We start from the raw sequence: 19704 nt of genomic DNA, 5'->3' as shown, positions 1-19704 counted from the left end.
GCATCATTTTCGAGTTATAGTCACTAAATGTTTGAACAGTTTTTTTTGTTTCTAAAAATAGTGTTCATGAGTGTCCATTTTCATTATTTTTCTTTTTCTTAAGTTCAGAAAATTTCCTATAAATAAGTCAAAGAAATATTGAACCTCTGTTTTAATTAGGTCCTTCAAACAAATGTAAACATTTAGTGTATCCCCCTGAGCAACTCTCTACGAAATCGGCCGATTTCGACCATTTTTATTTTTTGTATTTTTTGATTTAGCTCAAACTTTGTGGGGGCCTTCCCTATGACCAAATAAGCTATTTTGCGTCATTAGTTCACCCATACAAGTCTCCATACAATTTTGGCAGCTGTCCTTAAAAAATGGTATGTAAATTTTCAAACAGGTGTAACTTTTGAGTGAATTTTCTAATCAATTTGGTGTCTTCGGCAAAGTTGTAGGTATTGTTGAGGAATTTTGAAAAACAAAAACGTACACGGAAAAAAAATTTGCAAATTTTTTTATCAACTTTTTTTTTACTAAAACTCAATTTCCCAAAATACGTATTTTTTTATTTTCGAGATTTTTTGATATGTTTCAGGGGACAAAAATCCGCAACTTTTGAGCCATAGAGAAACATGGTCAAAAAATCAGCCGCCGAGTTATGATTTTTTGAAAAAATAGTGATTTTTGGAAAAAAAACGAAGTTTCATGCAAAAACAAGTTTGACAATATTTTTTAACGCAAAATTGAATTTGCAATCAAAAAGTACTTTGGGACCATCCATAAACCACGTGGACACTTTTTTGGGAATCCGTTACCACCCCCGCACCCCCCCCCCCGTGGACAATTGTCCACACAAAAAAAAATGTATGGATCGTGGACAATCGCCATACCCACGTGCTTTATGGAAGGTCCCTTTACAGATTTTTTGATAAAGGGCTCCGTTTTCAAGATATAGCCACCGAAAGTTTGTTTTTAGCGAAATATTTGCAGTTTTTCAATTTTTAAAAATAGTGACCATGAGTGACCATTTCTAAAAATATTTTTTTTTGAAAAGATCAGAAAATTTGCTATAACATTGCTTAAGAGACATTGAAGATTGGACCTCGGGTTGCTGAGATAGAGCCGCTTTAAGAAAAAGAAACATGAAAATTGAAGTTTTCAAAATCTCACCAAAAAAACACACCATTTTCTAATGACGATGGTCCGATTTTCAATAATAATGCATGAAACATTCGTGAAATTTTTCGATCTTTTCGAAAAAAATATTTTGAAATTTTTTAAATCAAGACTAGCATTTTAAATGGGCGTAATATTCAATGTTTGGCCCTTTTAAAATGTTAGTCTTGATTTAAAAAATTTCAAAATATTTTTTTCGAAAAGATCGGAAAATTTTACGAATGTTTCATGCATTAACATTGAAAATCGGACCATTAGTTGCTGAGATATCGTCATTAGAAAATTGTGGGTTGTTTTGGTGAGATTTTTAAAACTTCAATTTTCGTGTTTCTTTTTCTTAAACCGGCTCTATCTCAGCAACCCTAGGTCCAATCTTCAATGTCTCTTAGACAATTTTGTAGCAAATTTTCTGAACTTTTCAAAAAAAATATTTTCAGAAATGGTCACTATTTTTAAAAATTGAAATACTGCAAATATTTCGCTAAAATCAAACTTTCGGTGGCTATATCTTGAAAACGGAGCCCTTTATCAAAAAATCTGTAAGTACTTTTCAATTGCAAATTCAATTTTGCATTAAAAAATAATGTCAAACTTGTTTTTGCATGAAACTTCGATTTTTTTCCAAAAATCACTATTTTTTCAAAAATTCATAACTCGGCGGAAGATTTTTTGACCATGTTTCTCTATGGCTCAAAAGTTGCGGATTTTTGTCCCCTAAAACATATCAAAAAATCTCGAAAATCAAAAAATACGTATTTTGAGAAATCGAGTTTAAGTGAAAAAAAAGTTGATAGAAAAAACCGCAAATTTTTCCGTGTAGCTATTTGTTTCTCAAAAGTCCTCAACAATACCTACAACTTTGCCGAAGACACCAAATTGATCAGAAAATTCACTCAAAAGTTACAGCTGTTTGAATATTTACATACCATTTTTGTATGGACAACTGCCAAAATTGTATGGAGACTTGTATGGGTGAACCAATGACACAAAATAGCATATTTGGCCATAGGGAAGGCCCCCACAAAGTTTGAGCCAAATCAAAAAATACAAATAAAATCCATTTCCGGTTTTGGTAGAGAATTGCTCCCCTATTAATTATGAAGTTTACCTTCTTGAAGCAATCGGTTCGAATACTAGTTATCGCTAAACAAACGCTCCGAGTTTCAACTAATTTGGTTACACCAGTGAAAAGATACAGTAAACATTGTACTCAAAAATCAAAAAAGCATGTGTTACAAGTATGCCTTGAAAGCGAAAAATGTCACAAGTGTGCACAGAATTCTCATACAAACTAAAAAGGGAGAGTGGGGAGACTTGATCCCACATTTCGATGCTTGTGTGCTCTCTTATACCAACTGACATTTTGGTAGTTACGAGAAAATCGACTTTTTAACTTTGAATTACTGTTTCTGGGGAACTATTCGACAAACAATTGTCCTAATAATTTTAAAGTATGCTCCTGACATAACTTAAAGACATGGTAAAATATAAAAACTCTTGAAATGCAAAACAAAATTTGGCAGAGAAATTACGAAAAAAAATCATGCTTGCAATAAGCACAAGTGTGTCTTGAACAGTGATTTGTACGAGTCAGCACAAACGTGCACAGGGCAAATTTTACAGTTGAGCTAAAATGCTTCTTCGATGGCAGAGTCGTGTATACTTCCAACGTGGCACTTGGTACAAAAGTGCGCAGAGTCATTTTATTGTAAAAATAGTAGTTATTGCTTGTTTCAATGTTTTTTGCGTAGTTACTTTGAATTGTTGCTAGTTAAGGAACATTTTTCTCAACAAAACTTTTTTAATAGACTTGTTTATCATTAAATTAATTGTGAAAATTGCAGTTTTTGAGAGCAACTACCGTTAAAACATGAATTTTATTAAGAAAAACTTAGTGAAGTGTGAGGATTCATAAATATAAGTATGATAATCCATGAAATAGCTTCAATAATACCAACTATGACGAAAACCGAATAGTTCTACGCTTACAAACAGAAGAAAATGATTTTGTAAAAACTTTGAGCTAGTTTATTTTATTTCCCTCATGTCATACGACCTTTTTAGAAATGCAAGATATCCAGGACACAAACCATAGAACTGTTATGGTAGATTGCAGTTAGAACAAGTGTGTCTCTTGCAATGAATTCTTAGTTTGTATCGAATAGAACAAAAGTGCTCAAAAAAAATCAATACTTAGTCATCCCTCCGCATGGCTGGGACCCCGAACCCATCGAAAAGTGGGATGGTCGGAGGGCTTGAGACTGCCCTTTACCAATTCGGAAAGGGTAAATACGAGCGCCAGCTTAGGATACTGTACATTGATCTTGGCTAATTTGTGTGTGAATGTATTAATGTTTCTTTTTTAGTTATGAATATAATATTTTCAGCACCTGGATTTGAAGAAAGGGTTATTCAAGTGATAAGAAAAAAAAATAAAATAAAATAAACATGAGATTATACGAACGATGGACATAAAAAGACAACAATCAAACCATAACTCGAACTACACACACTAATAAAATAATTGGGATATCAGGAATGAGGTAAGACCGGGGCCAACATTTACTTCCCCGTCCGACGGAAGGCGTGTTCAGGCAAATCTCGTCTCGAAAAATGCCACCGGGACCGTCTGGGATCGAACCCAGGCCGACTGGGTGAGAGGCAACCACGCTTACCTCTACACCACGGTCCCGGCTTGGTATGTGGGGTGGGGTGTCATATTACAACACGATAAATTGAAGAACTACAAATAAATCTGGAGTTTACTCTGTCGTAATTCTAAAAGGGTAAAGGGGCATCTTTTTGGGTTAACAAAATCTTTAGGTTTTCAGCAAAATTGATATGTGTCAAGAATAATTTGTTAAACAAATATACAGATGATGGTGAAATAGTAGAAAGATTAATTAAATATAATTAAAAATAAGCATTAAGACGACCACTTTTCAAGCATGTGTAAAAAATTAAAAAAAAGGGAAAAAAATAGAGGGATTACTCCGAGTATGGAGGTGAGGTAGGTGCCCAAATAATACGATTACGGTTTTCAGATTTTCAGGAAACAAGGAAGGAAAAATAATAAATAACTTGAAACGTTAAAAGAAAATTTAAAAGGTCATAAAAAAACTAAAATACAAGGGTATCTAAAACCTTCTGGATGAATTTTGAGTGAAATATTGAAGTTGATCATTATTTTCGGTGCTTGTCTGGTAAGATTTTTGTTGCTTGGGGTTCGATATATAAATGGCGTTTTCTCCCCGCATGCGGGAGATTCGGCCGATGTCATTTGTATGGGGAGGGTAAACATTTTGGGGAGGGCGAACGCTGATGGGATACAACATCCTCACCAAAGTGTTCTAGAAGGAAACTAGAAGGAAAAAAAATCAATACTTAGTCATTGAACATGGACGACCCCTACAGTTGTGCTAACCGTGCACAACTACGTGAATGATGTTGTTACGTGTTTTTTTTGGTTTGGACGATCCCTGCAGTTGTGCTAAATTTGCACAACTTCTTGAAGGGTGTTTGAGTTGGATATTTGGGTTAGGCTAAGTGTGAGATTGGTTAGTGGATGTTATTGTTACGTAGTTTTTTGGATTGGACGACCCTTGCACTTGTTCTAGGTGTGCACAACTACTTGGAAGGTGTTTGAATTGAATATTTGGGTTAGGCTAAGTGTGACATTGGTTAGTGGATGATATTGTTACGAAATTTTTTTGGATAGGACGATCCCTGCAGTTGTGCTAGGTGTGCACAACTGCTTAAAAGTGTTTTAAATTGGATATTTGAGTTAGGCTAAGTGTGAGATTGGTTAGTGGCTGATTTTGTTACGTAGTTTTTTGGATTGGACGACCCCTGCAGATGTGCTAAATGTGCACAACTTCTTGAAGGGTGTTTGAGTTCGATATTTGGGTTAGGTTAAGTGTGCCATTGTTAGTGGATGTTGTTGTTACGTAGTTTTTTTGAATTGGACGACCCCTGCAATTGTGTTAAGTGTGCACAACAAGAGTTCCCAAATGAACCGGTTAGGCGAGGTTCACCTATTGGTTCGGCTTAAACCCCCCTTAAACCATTCGTTACACCGTGACATTGTTACACCGTGACATTTGTTAAACCGCAACATACGTTTTACCGTAAAATTCGTTACACCGCAACATTCGTTACACCGCAACATTCATTACACCGTAACATTCGTTACACCGTAACGATCGTTACACCGTAACATTCGATACACCGTAACATTCGTTACACCGTAACATTCGTTACACCGTAACTTTCGTTACACCGTAACATTCGTTACACCGTAACTTTCGTTACACCGTAACATTCGTTACACCGTAACATTCGCTACACCGTAACATTCGTTACACCATAACATTCGTTACACCGCATCATTCGTTACACCGTAACATTTGTTAAACCGTAACATTCGTTACACCGTAGTATGATTACACCGCATCATTCGTTACATCGTAACATTCGTTACACCGTAGTATGATTACACCGCATCATTCGTTACATCGTAACATTCGTTACACCGTAGTATGATTACACCGCATCATTCGTTACACCGTAACATTCGTTACACCGTAGTATGATTACACCGCATCATTCGTTACACCGTAACATTCATTACACCGTAACATCCGTTACACCGTAGCATTCGTTAAACCGTAACATTCGTTAAACCGTAGTATGATTACACCGCATCATTCGTTAAACCGTAACATTCGTTACACCGTAGTATGATTACACCGCATCATTCGTTACATCGTAACATTCGTTACACCGTAGTATGATTACACCGCATCATTCGTTACATCGTAACATTCGTTACACCGTAGTATGATTACACCGCATCATTCGTTACACCGTAACATTCATTACACCGTAACATTCATTACACCGTAACATCCGTTACACCGTAGCATTCGTTAAACCGTAACATTCGTTAAACCGTAGTATGATTACACCGCATCATTCGTTACATCGTAACATTCGTTACACTGTAGTATGATTACACCGCATCATTCGTTACATCGTAACATTCGTTACACCGTAGTATGATTACACCGCGTCATTCGTTACACCGCATCATTCGTTACATCGTAACATTCGTTACACCGTAGTATAATTACACCGCGTCATTCGTTACACCGTAACATTCGTTACACCGTAACATTCGTTACACCGTAGTATAGTTACACCGTAACTTTGTTATACCGCAACATTCGTTGCATCGTAGCATTCTTTACACCGTGACATTCGTTACACCGTAATACATCGCAATTAAAACATTTTTTAAGTCGTTATGCACACTTAGAACAACTGCAGGGGTCGTCCAATCCAAAAAACTACGTAACAACAACATCCACTCACCATTATCACACTTAGCCTAACTCAAATATCCAACTCTAAAACCCCGCAAGTAGTTGTGCACACTTAGCACAACTGCAGGGGTCGTCCATTAAAAAAAAACTACGTAACAATAACATCCACTAATTAATCTTACACTTAGCCTAACCCAAAAATCCAATTTAAAACATTTTTAAGTCGTTGTGCACACTTAGAACAACTGCAGGGGTCGTCCAATCCAAAAACTACGTAACAATAACATCCACCTACCAATGTCACACTTAGCTTAACTCAGGGGTCATCCAATTAAAAAAAAACTCTGCCACTAAATAATTATTTGACACACTTCTTCTAACTTACAACTTCTTCACGTATCCAAATGTGCACACTTGTGCTAATTGCCTTCCAAAATAGTGCTCCATAATATTGCTCAAACTAGTAAGAAAACATGGCAATTTACCATAATATTATAGTGTAATCGTATTTTTATGGATTTGCGTGTTTTCAAAAGGTCAAGCCATGATGAAAAATAAGAGAGCACATCCATGATGCGTTCGAAAATGTCAGTTAGTACAAATGGTTGCAGGGCGATATCTCCGCGTAGGAAACGAATTTTTCAGATCTCTTAGAAGCGTTTTGTAGGGAATTTAATTAGCTAAAAGATGGCATCATTAACTCATTTTGGCCCAAAAGTCAGTTAGTACATCAGAGCACAGAGGCATCGATTTGTATCGCACATAACTTTGTAAAATTCTCAAAATAAATAACTATGAACTTTTTGCATGAAACGAAAACTTAAACATTCAACTATGTTTGGCTGATAAGGGTATTTAATCAGATGAACTCTTCGAATTGTGCCAAGCGTTTTAGAAAATATATTTTTAACCGGCATTTTCAAAATGTTAGGGGTAACTTGATCCCCCTTTCAACATCTTGAAGAAATCCTTCTAATTCATCCAAACTTTTGAGTTTCTATCAGTTACAGCAATTTCACATAAAACATGTACCTTTGTGTTAAAACCATAACAAGTTAAGTATGTCAAATCTGCCCATCATTGAAAAAATCAAAAATCAAAAAAATGCCATGACTTCGAGAAAAACACGGTTGGTGTTTTGGTGTATGTCATAGGAGGGAAAATCCTGAAGAGCTGGAGTAGGAGTCCGATTCGCTATATTATTAGAAGCAGAAGTTGAAGTAAAAGTCGCTTTACATCTGCCAGGCTCCGCAGCCCAGCCTGTAACTGGAACCTGTAGGTTGCGATCAGCACCTTACGGCAAAGCCGCCAAAATTAAACCTAAAAAATCTTGTTTTTATTTCAACAATTCTTGAGTTTTTTTTTTTTTTGAGAAGGAACAATAAACCAAATTTTCAGTTTTTGCTTTTTGGGTGTTTTTTAATAACCCTGACTCAATGCGGTTTGTGGAGATGTCGGTGAGCATCTCTAAGACTTCTTGATATTTGGATTACCCTATCTGAGAATTATCATGTAACACCGATCCGTGTTACCTGGGATTGAACGATCTGGAGGAAGAGTGACAGATTAAGACAAGTGAGCAGAGAGTGTACACGTTTACGGAACGAGCGGAGCGGATCTCTACAGGTCCGAACGGGACATCAGGAACCGGACCGTGGTCAGAGGGCGGTCGGGAGGTAGGCTACTGCAGCCATCGTGCTGCGTCCGGAACCTGCGTCCCTACATCTGGCGACGAGGAGTAAGTGGTAAGAAAAGTGAAAGTGTGGAAGTTCTTTTTTTGCTCGCGGGGCGTAGCGCTAAGCCGCAGCTTTGGCGGATGATTGGAATTTGGCAAGTTGGAGGGATTTTCGGGATTTTTCCTTTCAGTAGTTTCAGGCCTACTCAGATTGGTTTGTTTTGGTTTCGTGGAGGCATAAGAAACTCATTCGGAAGGAGTGGCCGAACGTTTTAAGGTTCTGTAGAGTGTTGCCGGACATTTGTCTGTATTGGATTGTTACAGATTTCTGTCAAAACTACTCAATTTTGGGTAAACATATTTTAGCGTTGTTTGAGATGTGTTCGTGAACTCATGAATCACAATAATTTCATAAATGGGAAATTCTCCTATTTTGATAGTTAAGGAAGCGGTCCAAATTCAATTCAATTCACCTAATACGACTATTTAAACAACTTGTTTGCAACATTTGAGGTAAATTTGCTTGCTCATTATATAATTTCAGATTTACAGCAGCAGTAATTTAATGTTAAATTTCTAATATGCCAACATTAGGTGGCCGGTGGAATCACATGCTGTTTCTTCTAGTGGACAATTTACAACTTCGAGGAGTTGAGGAGTCTGAGTTGATTGATTTTCTGAGTAATTCTTCAAGTTCAACACTCTGAGGAGTTAATGCATTTTCTGAGGAATTTGGCAAGTTCAAGACTCTGAGGAGTAGATGAGTATTCTAAGTATTTTTCCATATTCAAAACTCTGAGGAGTTGATGCATTTTCTGAGGAATTTGGCAAGTTCAAGACTCTGAGGAGTTGATGCATTTTCTGAGGAATTTGGCAAGTTCAATACTCTGAGGAGTTGATGTGTATTCTGAATAGTTTCCCAAGTTCTAGTCTCTGAGGAGATGATACATTTTCTGAGGAAGTATAAGACTCTGAAGAGTTGATGAGTATTCTAAGAAAACTTCGAGTTCAAAACTCTGAGGAGTTGATGCATTTTCTGAGGATTTTGGCAAGTTCAATACTCTGAGGAGTTGATGTGTATTCTAAAAAGTTTCCCAAGTTCTAGTCTCTGAGGAGATGATACATTTTCTGAAGAAGTATAAGACTCTGAGGAGTTGATGAGTATTCTAAGAAAATTTCGAGTTCAAAACTCTGAGGAGTTGATGAATATTCTAAGTAATTTTCCAAGTTCAAGACTTTGAGGAGTTGATGCATTTTCTAAATAAATTTTCCAAGTTCAAGTCTCTGAGGAATTGATGAATTTTCTAATGATTTTTGCAAGCACAAGACTCTGAGGAGTTGATGATTTTTTTGAGTAATTCTCCAAGTTCAAGACAGGTAGGAGTTGGTGAATATTGTAAGCAGTTTTCCAAGTTCTAGTCTCTGATGAGATGATACATTTTTTGAATAAATATTTCAAGTTCAAGACTTTGTGGAGTAATGCATTTTCTAAGTAATTTTACAAGTTCAAGACTCTGAGTCAAGCTCTGAGTAGTTGTACTGATGAACTCTGAGGAGTTGTATTGGAGATTTCTGAGGAGTTGTCGGAGAAGTTCTGAAAAGTTGTACTAAGAATATAAGTTTTGCGGAAGAACTCTGTTAAAAAAAAAATAATTAAATTTTATTATATCATAGAATAACCTTTCTGATTAAATCTGAAACTAATGTTATAAATTATAGTTCTGAGGAGTTTACTGAGTATTGAGATTTAAAGTTTTTAGGAGTGGATGAATTCTTTTGATGAAATAGAATTTGATTTGGTAGAAGATCTCTGAGGAGTTAATTGATCAAATTTTCTAAGAAATGGACTTTGGTGCTGCTCTGAGGAGTTAATGACAATAACAGTACAAGCTCTGAGGAGTGAATCATGATTAGAATAGATAGAGCTGAATTGCAAATGTATTTAGCTAACAAGAGGTGCGTTGAACATGAATTCTGAGGAACCGATCACTGTAGAATTACACAAAGCTTACGGGATATCAAAAACGTATAATCAGGTTCGCATAATTTATTCAATACAAAAAAATACTTCGGGCCCTACGAGATTCGATCCGCAGATCTTTAGCATGCTTGTCCTACACGGTACCTCGGTACCACTCGAGTTTTCACACAAAGCTTACGGGATATCAATTACGTGTATGTTCGCTTTTTCGTTTTGGAAAAGTTGATTGAATGGTATGAAAAAAAACAGTTGAAGCATAGTACGGTTAATTCGAAGCAGTTAAATACATAATTTTCAGTTGTGCTAGAGCGGTATACGCACTTGGTAAGCAACCAGTCAAGGAAAATTTCAAATGGACAGCAGCGAAAGCAAGCCAGAGAGGGCGAAGAAAAAAAATCGTTCCTTCTCCTTTTTTTCTACTGTTCGTAAAGCCATTTCTTGGCCCCTTTTCTTGAAAGGTGCGTATTAGCCCTAAGCTGTGAGTTATACAAAAAAAGAAGGGGTGAGATTCGAGATTACCTAATGTAACTATAAATTACAAGACAAATTATCATTACAAATGAAACTACATTGACATAAATTTTAATCAAAAGTAGGCATATTACAACTATGTACAATGTACATTTCTGTACATAAAAAAAATCGTTATTTACATTTCTGGTCTGTGAAACTTTAGGGGGGATGTGGAGATGTCGGTGAGCATCTCTAAGACTTCTTGATATTTGGATTACCCTATCTGAGAATTATCATGTAACACCGATCCGTGTTACCTGGGATTGAACGATCTGGAGGAAGAGTGACAGATTAAGACAAGTGAGCAGAGAGTGTACACGTTTACGGAACGAGCGGAGCGGATCTCTACAGGTCCGAACGGGACATCAGGAACCGGACCGTGGTCAGAGGGCGGTCGGGAGGTAGGCTACTGCAGCCATCGTGCTGCGTCCGGAACCTGCGTCCCTACACGGTTCTAAAAACACCCAAAAAGCAAAAACTGAAAATTTGGTTTATTGGACCTTTTCAAAAAAAACTCCAGAATTGTAGTTTCTTTTACAAACTAGTACCTTAGATTAAGAGGCATTCAGATGTTACATTTGCATCTTTAAAGTGAAAACATTGTTCTGTTATGTACTAAAACAAAGCCATTACCCTCAACTGGGGTGAATCGGGACTATAGCCGACATTTTGATAGCAGTTCACGGTGTATTTGAAATCAGTGCTCTTTATACGTTGTGTTGTGTCTGCATTTTTATTAATTTCTAGCAATGCTGTCCCTATTCGCCCCATGTATCCAAATTGGTATCAGATGACGGTAAGTAATGTCTGTCAAGTCTCAAGTCAAAATATTCGTGAAGATACTAGCCAATTTTTCATTTATTTGGCATAATAGCCATTTGGTTTTTTGATGGGCAGAAATATAGAAAAACATAACATATGCTTTTCACACCAAAATTGAGCATGCTTACAAAAGCTGGAAATGCTGGAAAATTACAAAAATTGTTCCAAAAAAAATGCTTAAAATTTAAAAAAACAGATCGTACTCTCGAACATTTCAATGAAAAAGGTGTCTTAAAATGCATTTTACACAAGTTCAGTTATTTTGCAATCATTAGTTTTCAAAAAATGTAACATTTGACGAATACATTTTGTTTTCAAGAAAAAAAACTTTTTGCAGTACTGTACATCGAAATTTCCAAAAATTCAAAAGGTTTTTGAATGAACCCCAACATGTTAAAAATGATTTTAAATGCAGGGGAATGCATTTTCAATTGATTTCAGCTAATTGCACTAGAATTTTCATCGACATTTTGTAGTGTTTTGATAAAATATTTTTTGCCGCTCGATTTTTAGACCGACTTAGAAGGGGGGGGGGAGGGGGGGGGTTACAAAATTTTAAATGAAATTTGTATTTGGTATATTTAAAAAGAAAAAAAAAATAGATAACTAGGAATTATTGAAATTAAGTTTTAGTGGAAAAAGTTACAGTTTAAGGTGAAGCCGTTTATCATTTTCGAAGAAAATTAATCATCACTATAAAAAATGTGTATTAAATTTAATTTAACGAATTTCAGCACCAAAACGAATCAGCATGTTTCAGTTCGACGTCGTCGTGCTATCTTGTCGCACCCGCCATTTTGACGTTCCGAGAAAAACGCGTTTTAATGTTTGACCTTGAATATTCAAAAACGAGAGCACGCAATGTAAACAATAACAAACACGTTTTGTTTGGCTCACCATTCTGTGCATTGTCCCAAAGTTTGGTTGAAGTTGGTTGCTGGAGTCCCGAGTTATAATTACAAATGTTTACGGTAGTCTAGCTTGTACGTGCGACAAACGCATCCTGACTTTCCTGGCCTGAAATCCCTTTGGCCTTTTGTCGCACTTGCATCAATTTTCATGGAGTGACAAGATAGCACGACAAGATTGAAACTACTTTCATATGTAAAGTGACAAAATTGCACGGAGTTTTTTCGGTTTTTGTTGAATATCTCAGGATTGAAATCGAATTTTGGGGATCTGTGAAGGTCAAAAGGTGAGGCATTGTGAGCTTCACAAAATGGCGTTCCTAACTCAATTTGGCCCAAAATGCACGTACGACAAGTTAGCACGATGGCGACGAGTTGTTGCCTTCTTGAAGCCATTGAAGGAATTTTTGATCTAAATCAATTGTGCTTCAAAATTTATATAATTTTGTGGCACAGTCATTGACGTCCTAGTTGGCAATCATTGATTAATGACGATTTCCATAACATAACAAGGAATGCGATAATGGTTACCAAAAGGAATCAGCATGTGTAGGGCACTATTCTAAACAACTTGTTGAAGGAATTTTGTCAAAATATTGAAAGCGAAGCAAAATTTATATCTTTGAAGGAAAAATCATGACAATGATGGAAGTCTTCACGTTAATCAGTGGTATTCTTGACATAACTATTTGTGTAGAATGCAAAAATTCTCTTAGGGGGTTACATACATGTAGAAAATCACAAAATTTCATATTACAGAATATTTGTTAAATCCACTCAGAAGTATTTAATCATTCCTGAAAGTTTTATGAAGATATGTCATGATTAAACAGAGTAAGAGACGACTTAAGTTCAAAATTTTGCCATGCGCAAAGCGGGCTGTCAAACTTTGTTGGCGTTTTTCTCTAAACCCCGAGTTGATTTACGGGTGCCACGATATCTCGAGATGGGATGGACCAAATTGGCTGAAATTTGAGGTGAAGACTCTCAAGATGTATCCCGTGTGCATGACGAAGCATAATTTTTAAAATTAGCTTTTTAAAAAAATACAAAAATCAAAAACTAGCGGTTTTTCATATGAAAAACACAAAAATATTTTTATCTTTTTTTAAATAAATTTTTTGAAAATCGGACTTCGTCATGCACACGGAGTCGGTTAAATTTTGAGCCGATTTGGTCAAGACAATGTTGAGATATCGTGGCACCCGTTTTTAGAAACTGCTCACTTAAAATTGCTATATCTCGCCAACGATGCAACCAAATATCTTCAAATTTGTTTTGAAAGTAGGCGAAAATGTATATTTTAATGCCATGAAAAAAGAATTAAAAATAAGTTGATGTGTGTGCTCATACTAACCTCTGACTTTTTTGCCGATATACATGTATAAAAAATAGCTGCCTCCAAATTGAATTGACTGATATTTTCAAAAAAAAATTATTAGACGATTCATAAAACAGCTTGAGCTTCAGTGATAACGGTTTCAGCGTTTATAGTCATTATTTTGTTGAAAATATCTGGAGTTTTTTTAAGGTCCAATAAACCAAATTTCCAGTTTTTGCTTTTTGGGTGTTTATGAAACCGCCTTGGGTCAGGGGTATTAAAAGACACCCAAAGTGCAAAACCTGAAAATTTTATTTATTTGACCTTTTTTAAAAAAAAGTCTAGATATGCACTTCTGGAGAGAACCAAAGTTTGTTTACATCCGTAAGAAAAAAGTGTTCCAAATTTGTTGATTTCAAGGGTCAATGTCAAACTGCTCAATAAACATACGTTGCAAAATCCTAAAAAAGCTTGTTTTCTTTTATATTTCTGTTTTTCTTTAACAATGAACTGCCATTATATTCAAAATATAGCAAAAAATGTTCTTAAATATATTTTGATATTTATTCGATCCACTCTGCACCTAGGAAATTTGCAATGGAGATCCTCCCAAAAGATTTTAGCTTTTACATTATTTTTTTGCAAGCTCGGTTAAATGAATAGGATTTAACTCCATCTGCATTCCACCACACTCGTTCCAGACAAACCACTCTCACAAAATATTTAACTGGTACGATGCTAGTGGGAAAATTACCCTTCATTTGATAAAACAACAAAAATGGAAATTGTCTATTCTAGCGAAAAGAAATCATAGGCTGGAAATTAGATTGCTCGGGGATGTAATTCGGTTAAATGGAATATAATATTTTTTTAGAACAATTTATTTAAAAAAATGAATATTGATAATAACGCTGCTTCAGATCGCCGCAACACTTACCTTGAACTGGTTCTCCTTCCAGCTTCCAGATCGTGTTTTTTTTTCTCTTCTCTTCTTTTGCTTTTGAAGCAGCAATTTTGGGAACGTGCAAAAGTACATTCCCCCAAAACAACACCACGCGCGCGCGCACTTCAAAAGGCGCCCAATCACGGTGAACATTTTTCGAAGTGCGCAAAATTTTGCATTAATTGCGGATGAAGCTCGCACGTGGCAATGTCAACGGTAACGGCTTGGGCTTGACCTTCTTCTCGATCGTGGAGGGCGGGGGAATCCGGTGCAACTGCAATTGCACGAGTGACGCATTTTGGCGTGATTGTGATGCATGAGAGCGGTTTAAAGTGGCGAAGGTGAGGGCGATTTCTTTCCGTTTCATTTCTTGAAGTGATAAAAACGAAAACATTGAGTTGCTGTTCTTATTTCGCATTCATTCAGTGTGTGTGTGTGTAATCTTAACAAGAGCAATAATTATTTTGATAGGTACTTAACAGTTAATCAGTTTCTTTTTCGTTTATCTCTACTCGTTCTCGCCTGGTTTTGATAAATGTATAAAACTACATTCACTCTGTTCTCTTTTTTTCTCTCGCGTGGTAGGAAGTATAACAAGAATTGTGTTTATTTCTTTTTCTAAGTAGATGTAGCTTAAGTAAAGTAAAACTAAACGCGATTTGGAGTAAAAGAAATAATTCAGTTTGATAATGTTTGGAATAATACTTCGGGGCTCAACAGCTGCTAAAATCTAGATAAATTTAAGTTTCTTTTATTATAACTGCTTTGCTGCCACAAAAATACTAATGGAAAAGTAAATAAATTGTCTTCGTGACGTACAAATCTAAACCGAAAAATAAACCGTCGAAATTTTGAGCAAAGTTGATTTTAAGAAACGCTTGAAAGCCAAATACTAAAAAAGGATATTATACTTCATTCGCTGAACCTTCTGCAGCTCTCGCCTTAAACTCTAAGGTAAAATAAATATGAATATTTTTGATATCTATTTCGTTACTGTTTCGAGAAAATTTCCTGCAGAGAGCGTGATCGTTTTCCTCCCAAAACTATCAGTTCAAAAGTACAAAATAAGTCTACTTTAAAGATTCTCGGTTCTCTTGGTTAAATGCTGCTAGCTTTCTCTCGATTCTAACGATATCTACAAAACAAAATTAAGAACTTTAATTAAATAGAGAGCGCAAATGAAGAGAGTGAAAACTAAATGATAAAAGCTGGAATGATGAATTGGTAGCTTTTGTTTCGTTTAAAAAAGTAAATCGCATTCGATGTCAGGAGCAAAATTACGTTCACACCGACGTGACCATCGGCGGCGAGCTTGTCGACGACGAGGACCCGCTTACTTCCTCCAGCACGATCGCGCCCCGTTCCGTGCTTCCCTCCCCCATCAGCTCGGCGGCCCCCACCGAAACCGACACGCTGCTGGTCACGACCACCGGAACTACCGCCGCAGGCGGTGGTACCATCGTCGTACCCAACTTCCTTACCTCACCCTTTGCGCCGCTACTGATCTTGTTCTCGGCCGAAGACGACGTCTCGATCGGGGAACTCGGGGCCACCACCGAGTTGACCCGGCTGAGGCTCGCACCGCCGCCGCCGTTGACGCTCACGTACTGGTAGATAAAGTTACGGTCGAAGCTGCGCACCAGCTTGTACGATTTGCTCAGCAGGAAGCGCGTAATGTTCTGCACGTACTCGTCCACGTCGATGATCAGCTCGTCCTCCTCGTAGTAGTGCACCAGGTGGATCGTGATCACCTTGATGTGAACCCGGTCGAACGGAATGGTTTGGAGGATCTGTGGGGAAGGGGAAAAGAAAAAAGCAATTGTTGGTGAGTAAAAGAAGTGCAGCGAACTTGAACCAAAGGATCTGTGCTTGACCTAATCTTTTCATGGACACTTTAGATTTTCTCGCTACCCCGCGTTTTTATTCCCAGCTTGTGTCGTGTTTTTGCCGATTTTACCATGTAATGTGGTTCAAACAAAACTATTTGCTGCCCTGACATCGAGCCTATACACAATATTTAAGTGTGGTTTGGGCGTCACCAATCCGTCTAAAATTTTCAGGGTTTATTTGGACAAATATAACTAGCATCTGGACCAAATATGAGCACTCGGGTCATCAGGCAAGCCATTTTACCTGCATATATCAGTGTTACCTTTGATGACGATGTCTATTAAAGTTCATGCATAAAAACATTTTTTCTCAAACAAATTAAGAGCGAGTTTTTCACCAATGTGTAACAGGTCGTATCGAGTTGCTTCGATTTGGATGAAACTTTCAGCGTTTGTTTGTCTATGCATGAGATGAACTCATGCCAAATATGAGCCCTCTACGACAAAGGGAAGTGGGGTAAAACGGGCTTTGATGTTTGAGGTCGAAAAATCATAAAAAATCATAAAATTTCTCGCATTTCCGTAAAACTTCATCAATTCCAACCCTCTTAGATGCATTCGAAAGGTCTTTTGAAGCACTTCAAAATGTGCCATAGACATCCAGGATTGGTTTGAAATTTTCTCTTAGCTTTTGCAAATTACTGTCAAAAATAGATTTTTTTAAAACCTTAATATCTTTTTCCAACAGCCTCCAACACCCATACTCCCGTAGGTCAAAAGATAGGTAATTTCATGGACTATAAGCCTACGGTATTAACTTTTTGGCCAATCGCAGTTTTTCTCACAACTTTTCGATTTTTCTACAACAAACATTTTACAACGTTAGTTTTTGCCCTGTAGGCCTCAATAGCGGCACTTTTTGGTCTCAATTTTGTCATATTCGGAATCCTCGGACAATTTCACGTAAATAAGAAGTATTTGAGTTGTAAATTTGATTGGTAAAATTGCCATTTAGAATGAATTAAAATATTTTTTAACAATTTGTTGGATTAGGGGTAAAACAGGTTCTCGCCTACTTGATACAGCATTTGACGTATTGATCATAGGGTAAATAAGATCTATTTCTTTTTTCAAAAATGTTTTATTTAATTATTTTTTAAATCAAAATTACAATTCCAATACTTCTAATTTACGTGAAATTGTTCGAGGATTCCGAATATAACAAAATTGAGACCAAAAAGTGCCGCTATGGAGGCCAGCAGGGCAAAAACTAACGTTGTAAATTGTTTGTTGTAGAAAAATCGAAAAACTATGAGAAAAACTGCGATTGGCCAAAAAGTTAATACCATAGGCTTATAGTCCATGAAATTGCCTATTTTTTGACTTATAGGAGTATGAGTGTTGGAGGTTGTTGGAAAAAGATATTAAGGTTTTAAAAAAATCCATTTATGACAGTAATTTGCAAAAGCAAAGAGAAAAAGTCGAACTAATCCTGGATGTCTATGGCACATTTTGAAGTGCTTCAAAAGACCTTTCGAATGCATCTAAGAGAGTTGGAATTGATGAAGTTTTACGGAAATGCGAGCAATTTTATGATTTTTTTTATGTTTTTTTGACCTCAAACTTCAAAGCCCGTTTTACCCCACTTCCCTTTGTCGTAGAGGGCTCATATTTGGCATGAGTTCATCTCATGTATAGACAAACAAACCCTGAAAGTTTCATCCAAATCGGAGCACCTCGATACGACCTCTAGAACAAACCGAGCAGAATCTACAAATACTGCCTCTTAAGATTAAAAACTAGTTCAAATAACTAAGATAAACTAAGTGTTTATTAAAATAGCGTGGAAAATTTAATTTTGGTTTACATTTACATACTTTTTTGCAATTCCGTCGTGAAACTACTTACTTTTCCTGTCATATTCGAACGACGAAACGATCTACTTTTCTCAACAGAATCTAACAGAATCGAAAAATCTTCGATACATGCGTTGAGATGTTGTTCTGCTATTCAGTACTAAAATGGGTGCCGAAAAGTTGAACTTTTCATCGCTTGTATAAAAAAGTAATACTTTTCAATATTGCTTTGATTTTAAAGGTGACTTGACTTACCACATGGATATTTGAATTAAAATTCCTTTCTAAGGAAATTACAAAAAAATATATAAGCAAAAACCTAACAAATTTCGACCCTGAAATATTTCTACACAGAGTTGTTTCTTCTTTTACCGCCACTAGATCTCATTGCACATTTTTGAACTTAATTGTAGAGCTTGTCAAAATGAACTATTTTATACTTTAAAAACTTGGTGCCATCCTCACTATTTACCAAAAATAGGTGACATGATGAATTTGAACACAAATTTCATATATTTTTATTGGATCATGAAGTTTGACAGATCTTCAATGTTTAAGATCGTTACAAAGGTCTTTTGATTACCTGACTAATGATGTATAACATGCTGGGACTTGCGTAGTGTTTTGGCTAGTTTTCTAACATTTGAAAATTTGCGAAAACACATTTTTATACATAACTTTTGAACTACTTATCGAAACTTCAAAATTAAAATGAATAATGCAGTATGGGATCTTAAACCAAATCAAATGAGATCGGTTTGATGAAAATCGGTTGAGCCTGTTCAGCCAGTGCTGAGAAAACTCAAAACGAATTTAGTAAATTTTATAAAAAAAAACTAACTTAATCCTTAATGCGGTTGATGCCTTCCTCATTTTAAATATAAGTGGTTTGCCAGCTATTTTTTTAGATCCAGAAAAATAAGTACACAGATATAACTTAAGTGGTCATAACTCGAGACAGGGTTGCCAAATCATCAATGTTGTGGACTCGTTGGAAAGGGTTTTTGATTACCTAACCAACGATGTGTCGGATGATGAATCCAAACATCGTTTACATACATTTAAGTGAGATCCGGCTTCAACAGAGTACATAAATATCACTTAAGTGGTCATAACTCGAGACAGGGTTGCCAGATCTTCAATGTTGTGGACTCATTGGAAAGGTCTTTTGATTACCTAACCAACGATTGGTCGGATGATGGATCCGGACATCGTTTACATGCATTTAAGAGCGAGTCCACGAGCAAAGCATACCCATCTCGCATCGACCTCACCAATCTGCCTGAAATTTTCAGGGGTTGTTTGTACATATATAACTAGCATCTGGTAAAAATATGAGCACTCTAGGTCAACGGGAAGTGGGGCAAATCG

The 19704-nt window shown here is 36.4% G+C and overlaps 1 protein-coding gene across 2 annotated transcripts in view; it reads right to left on the bottom strand.

The window, feature by feature from the left end:
* Nucleotides 1-15041: 15041 nt before the first annotated feature.
* Nucleotides 15042-19704, bottom strand: part of LOC120431313 (protein Star) — a 236535-nt gene continuing 231872 nt past the window's right edge. For both annotated transcript variants that reach the window (XM_052709000.1, XM_052708999.1), the window contains exon 5: nucleotides 15042-16438. In XM_052709000.1, the coding sequence (XP_052564960.1) occupies nucleotides 15932-16438 (507 nt within the window). In that variant the 3' untranslated portion in view covers nucleotides 15042-15931. The remainder of the gene's footprint in view (nucleotides 16439-19704) is intronic.

This window comes from Culex pipiens, chromosome 2, assembly GCF_016801865.2.
Source record: "Culex pipiens pallens isolate TS chromosome 2, TS_CPP_V2, whole genome shotgun sequence".
NCBI lineage: Eukaryota > Metazoa > Arthropoda > Insecta > Diptera > Culicidae > Culex > Culex pipiens.
The sequence above is the reverse complement of the archived record's forward strand: the minus strand, read 5'-3'. Positions and strand labels throughout refer to the sequence as shown.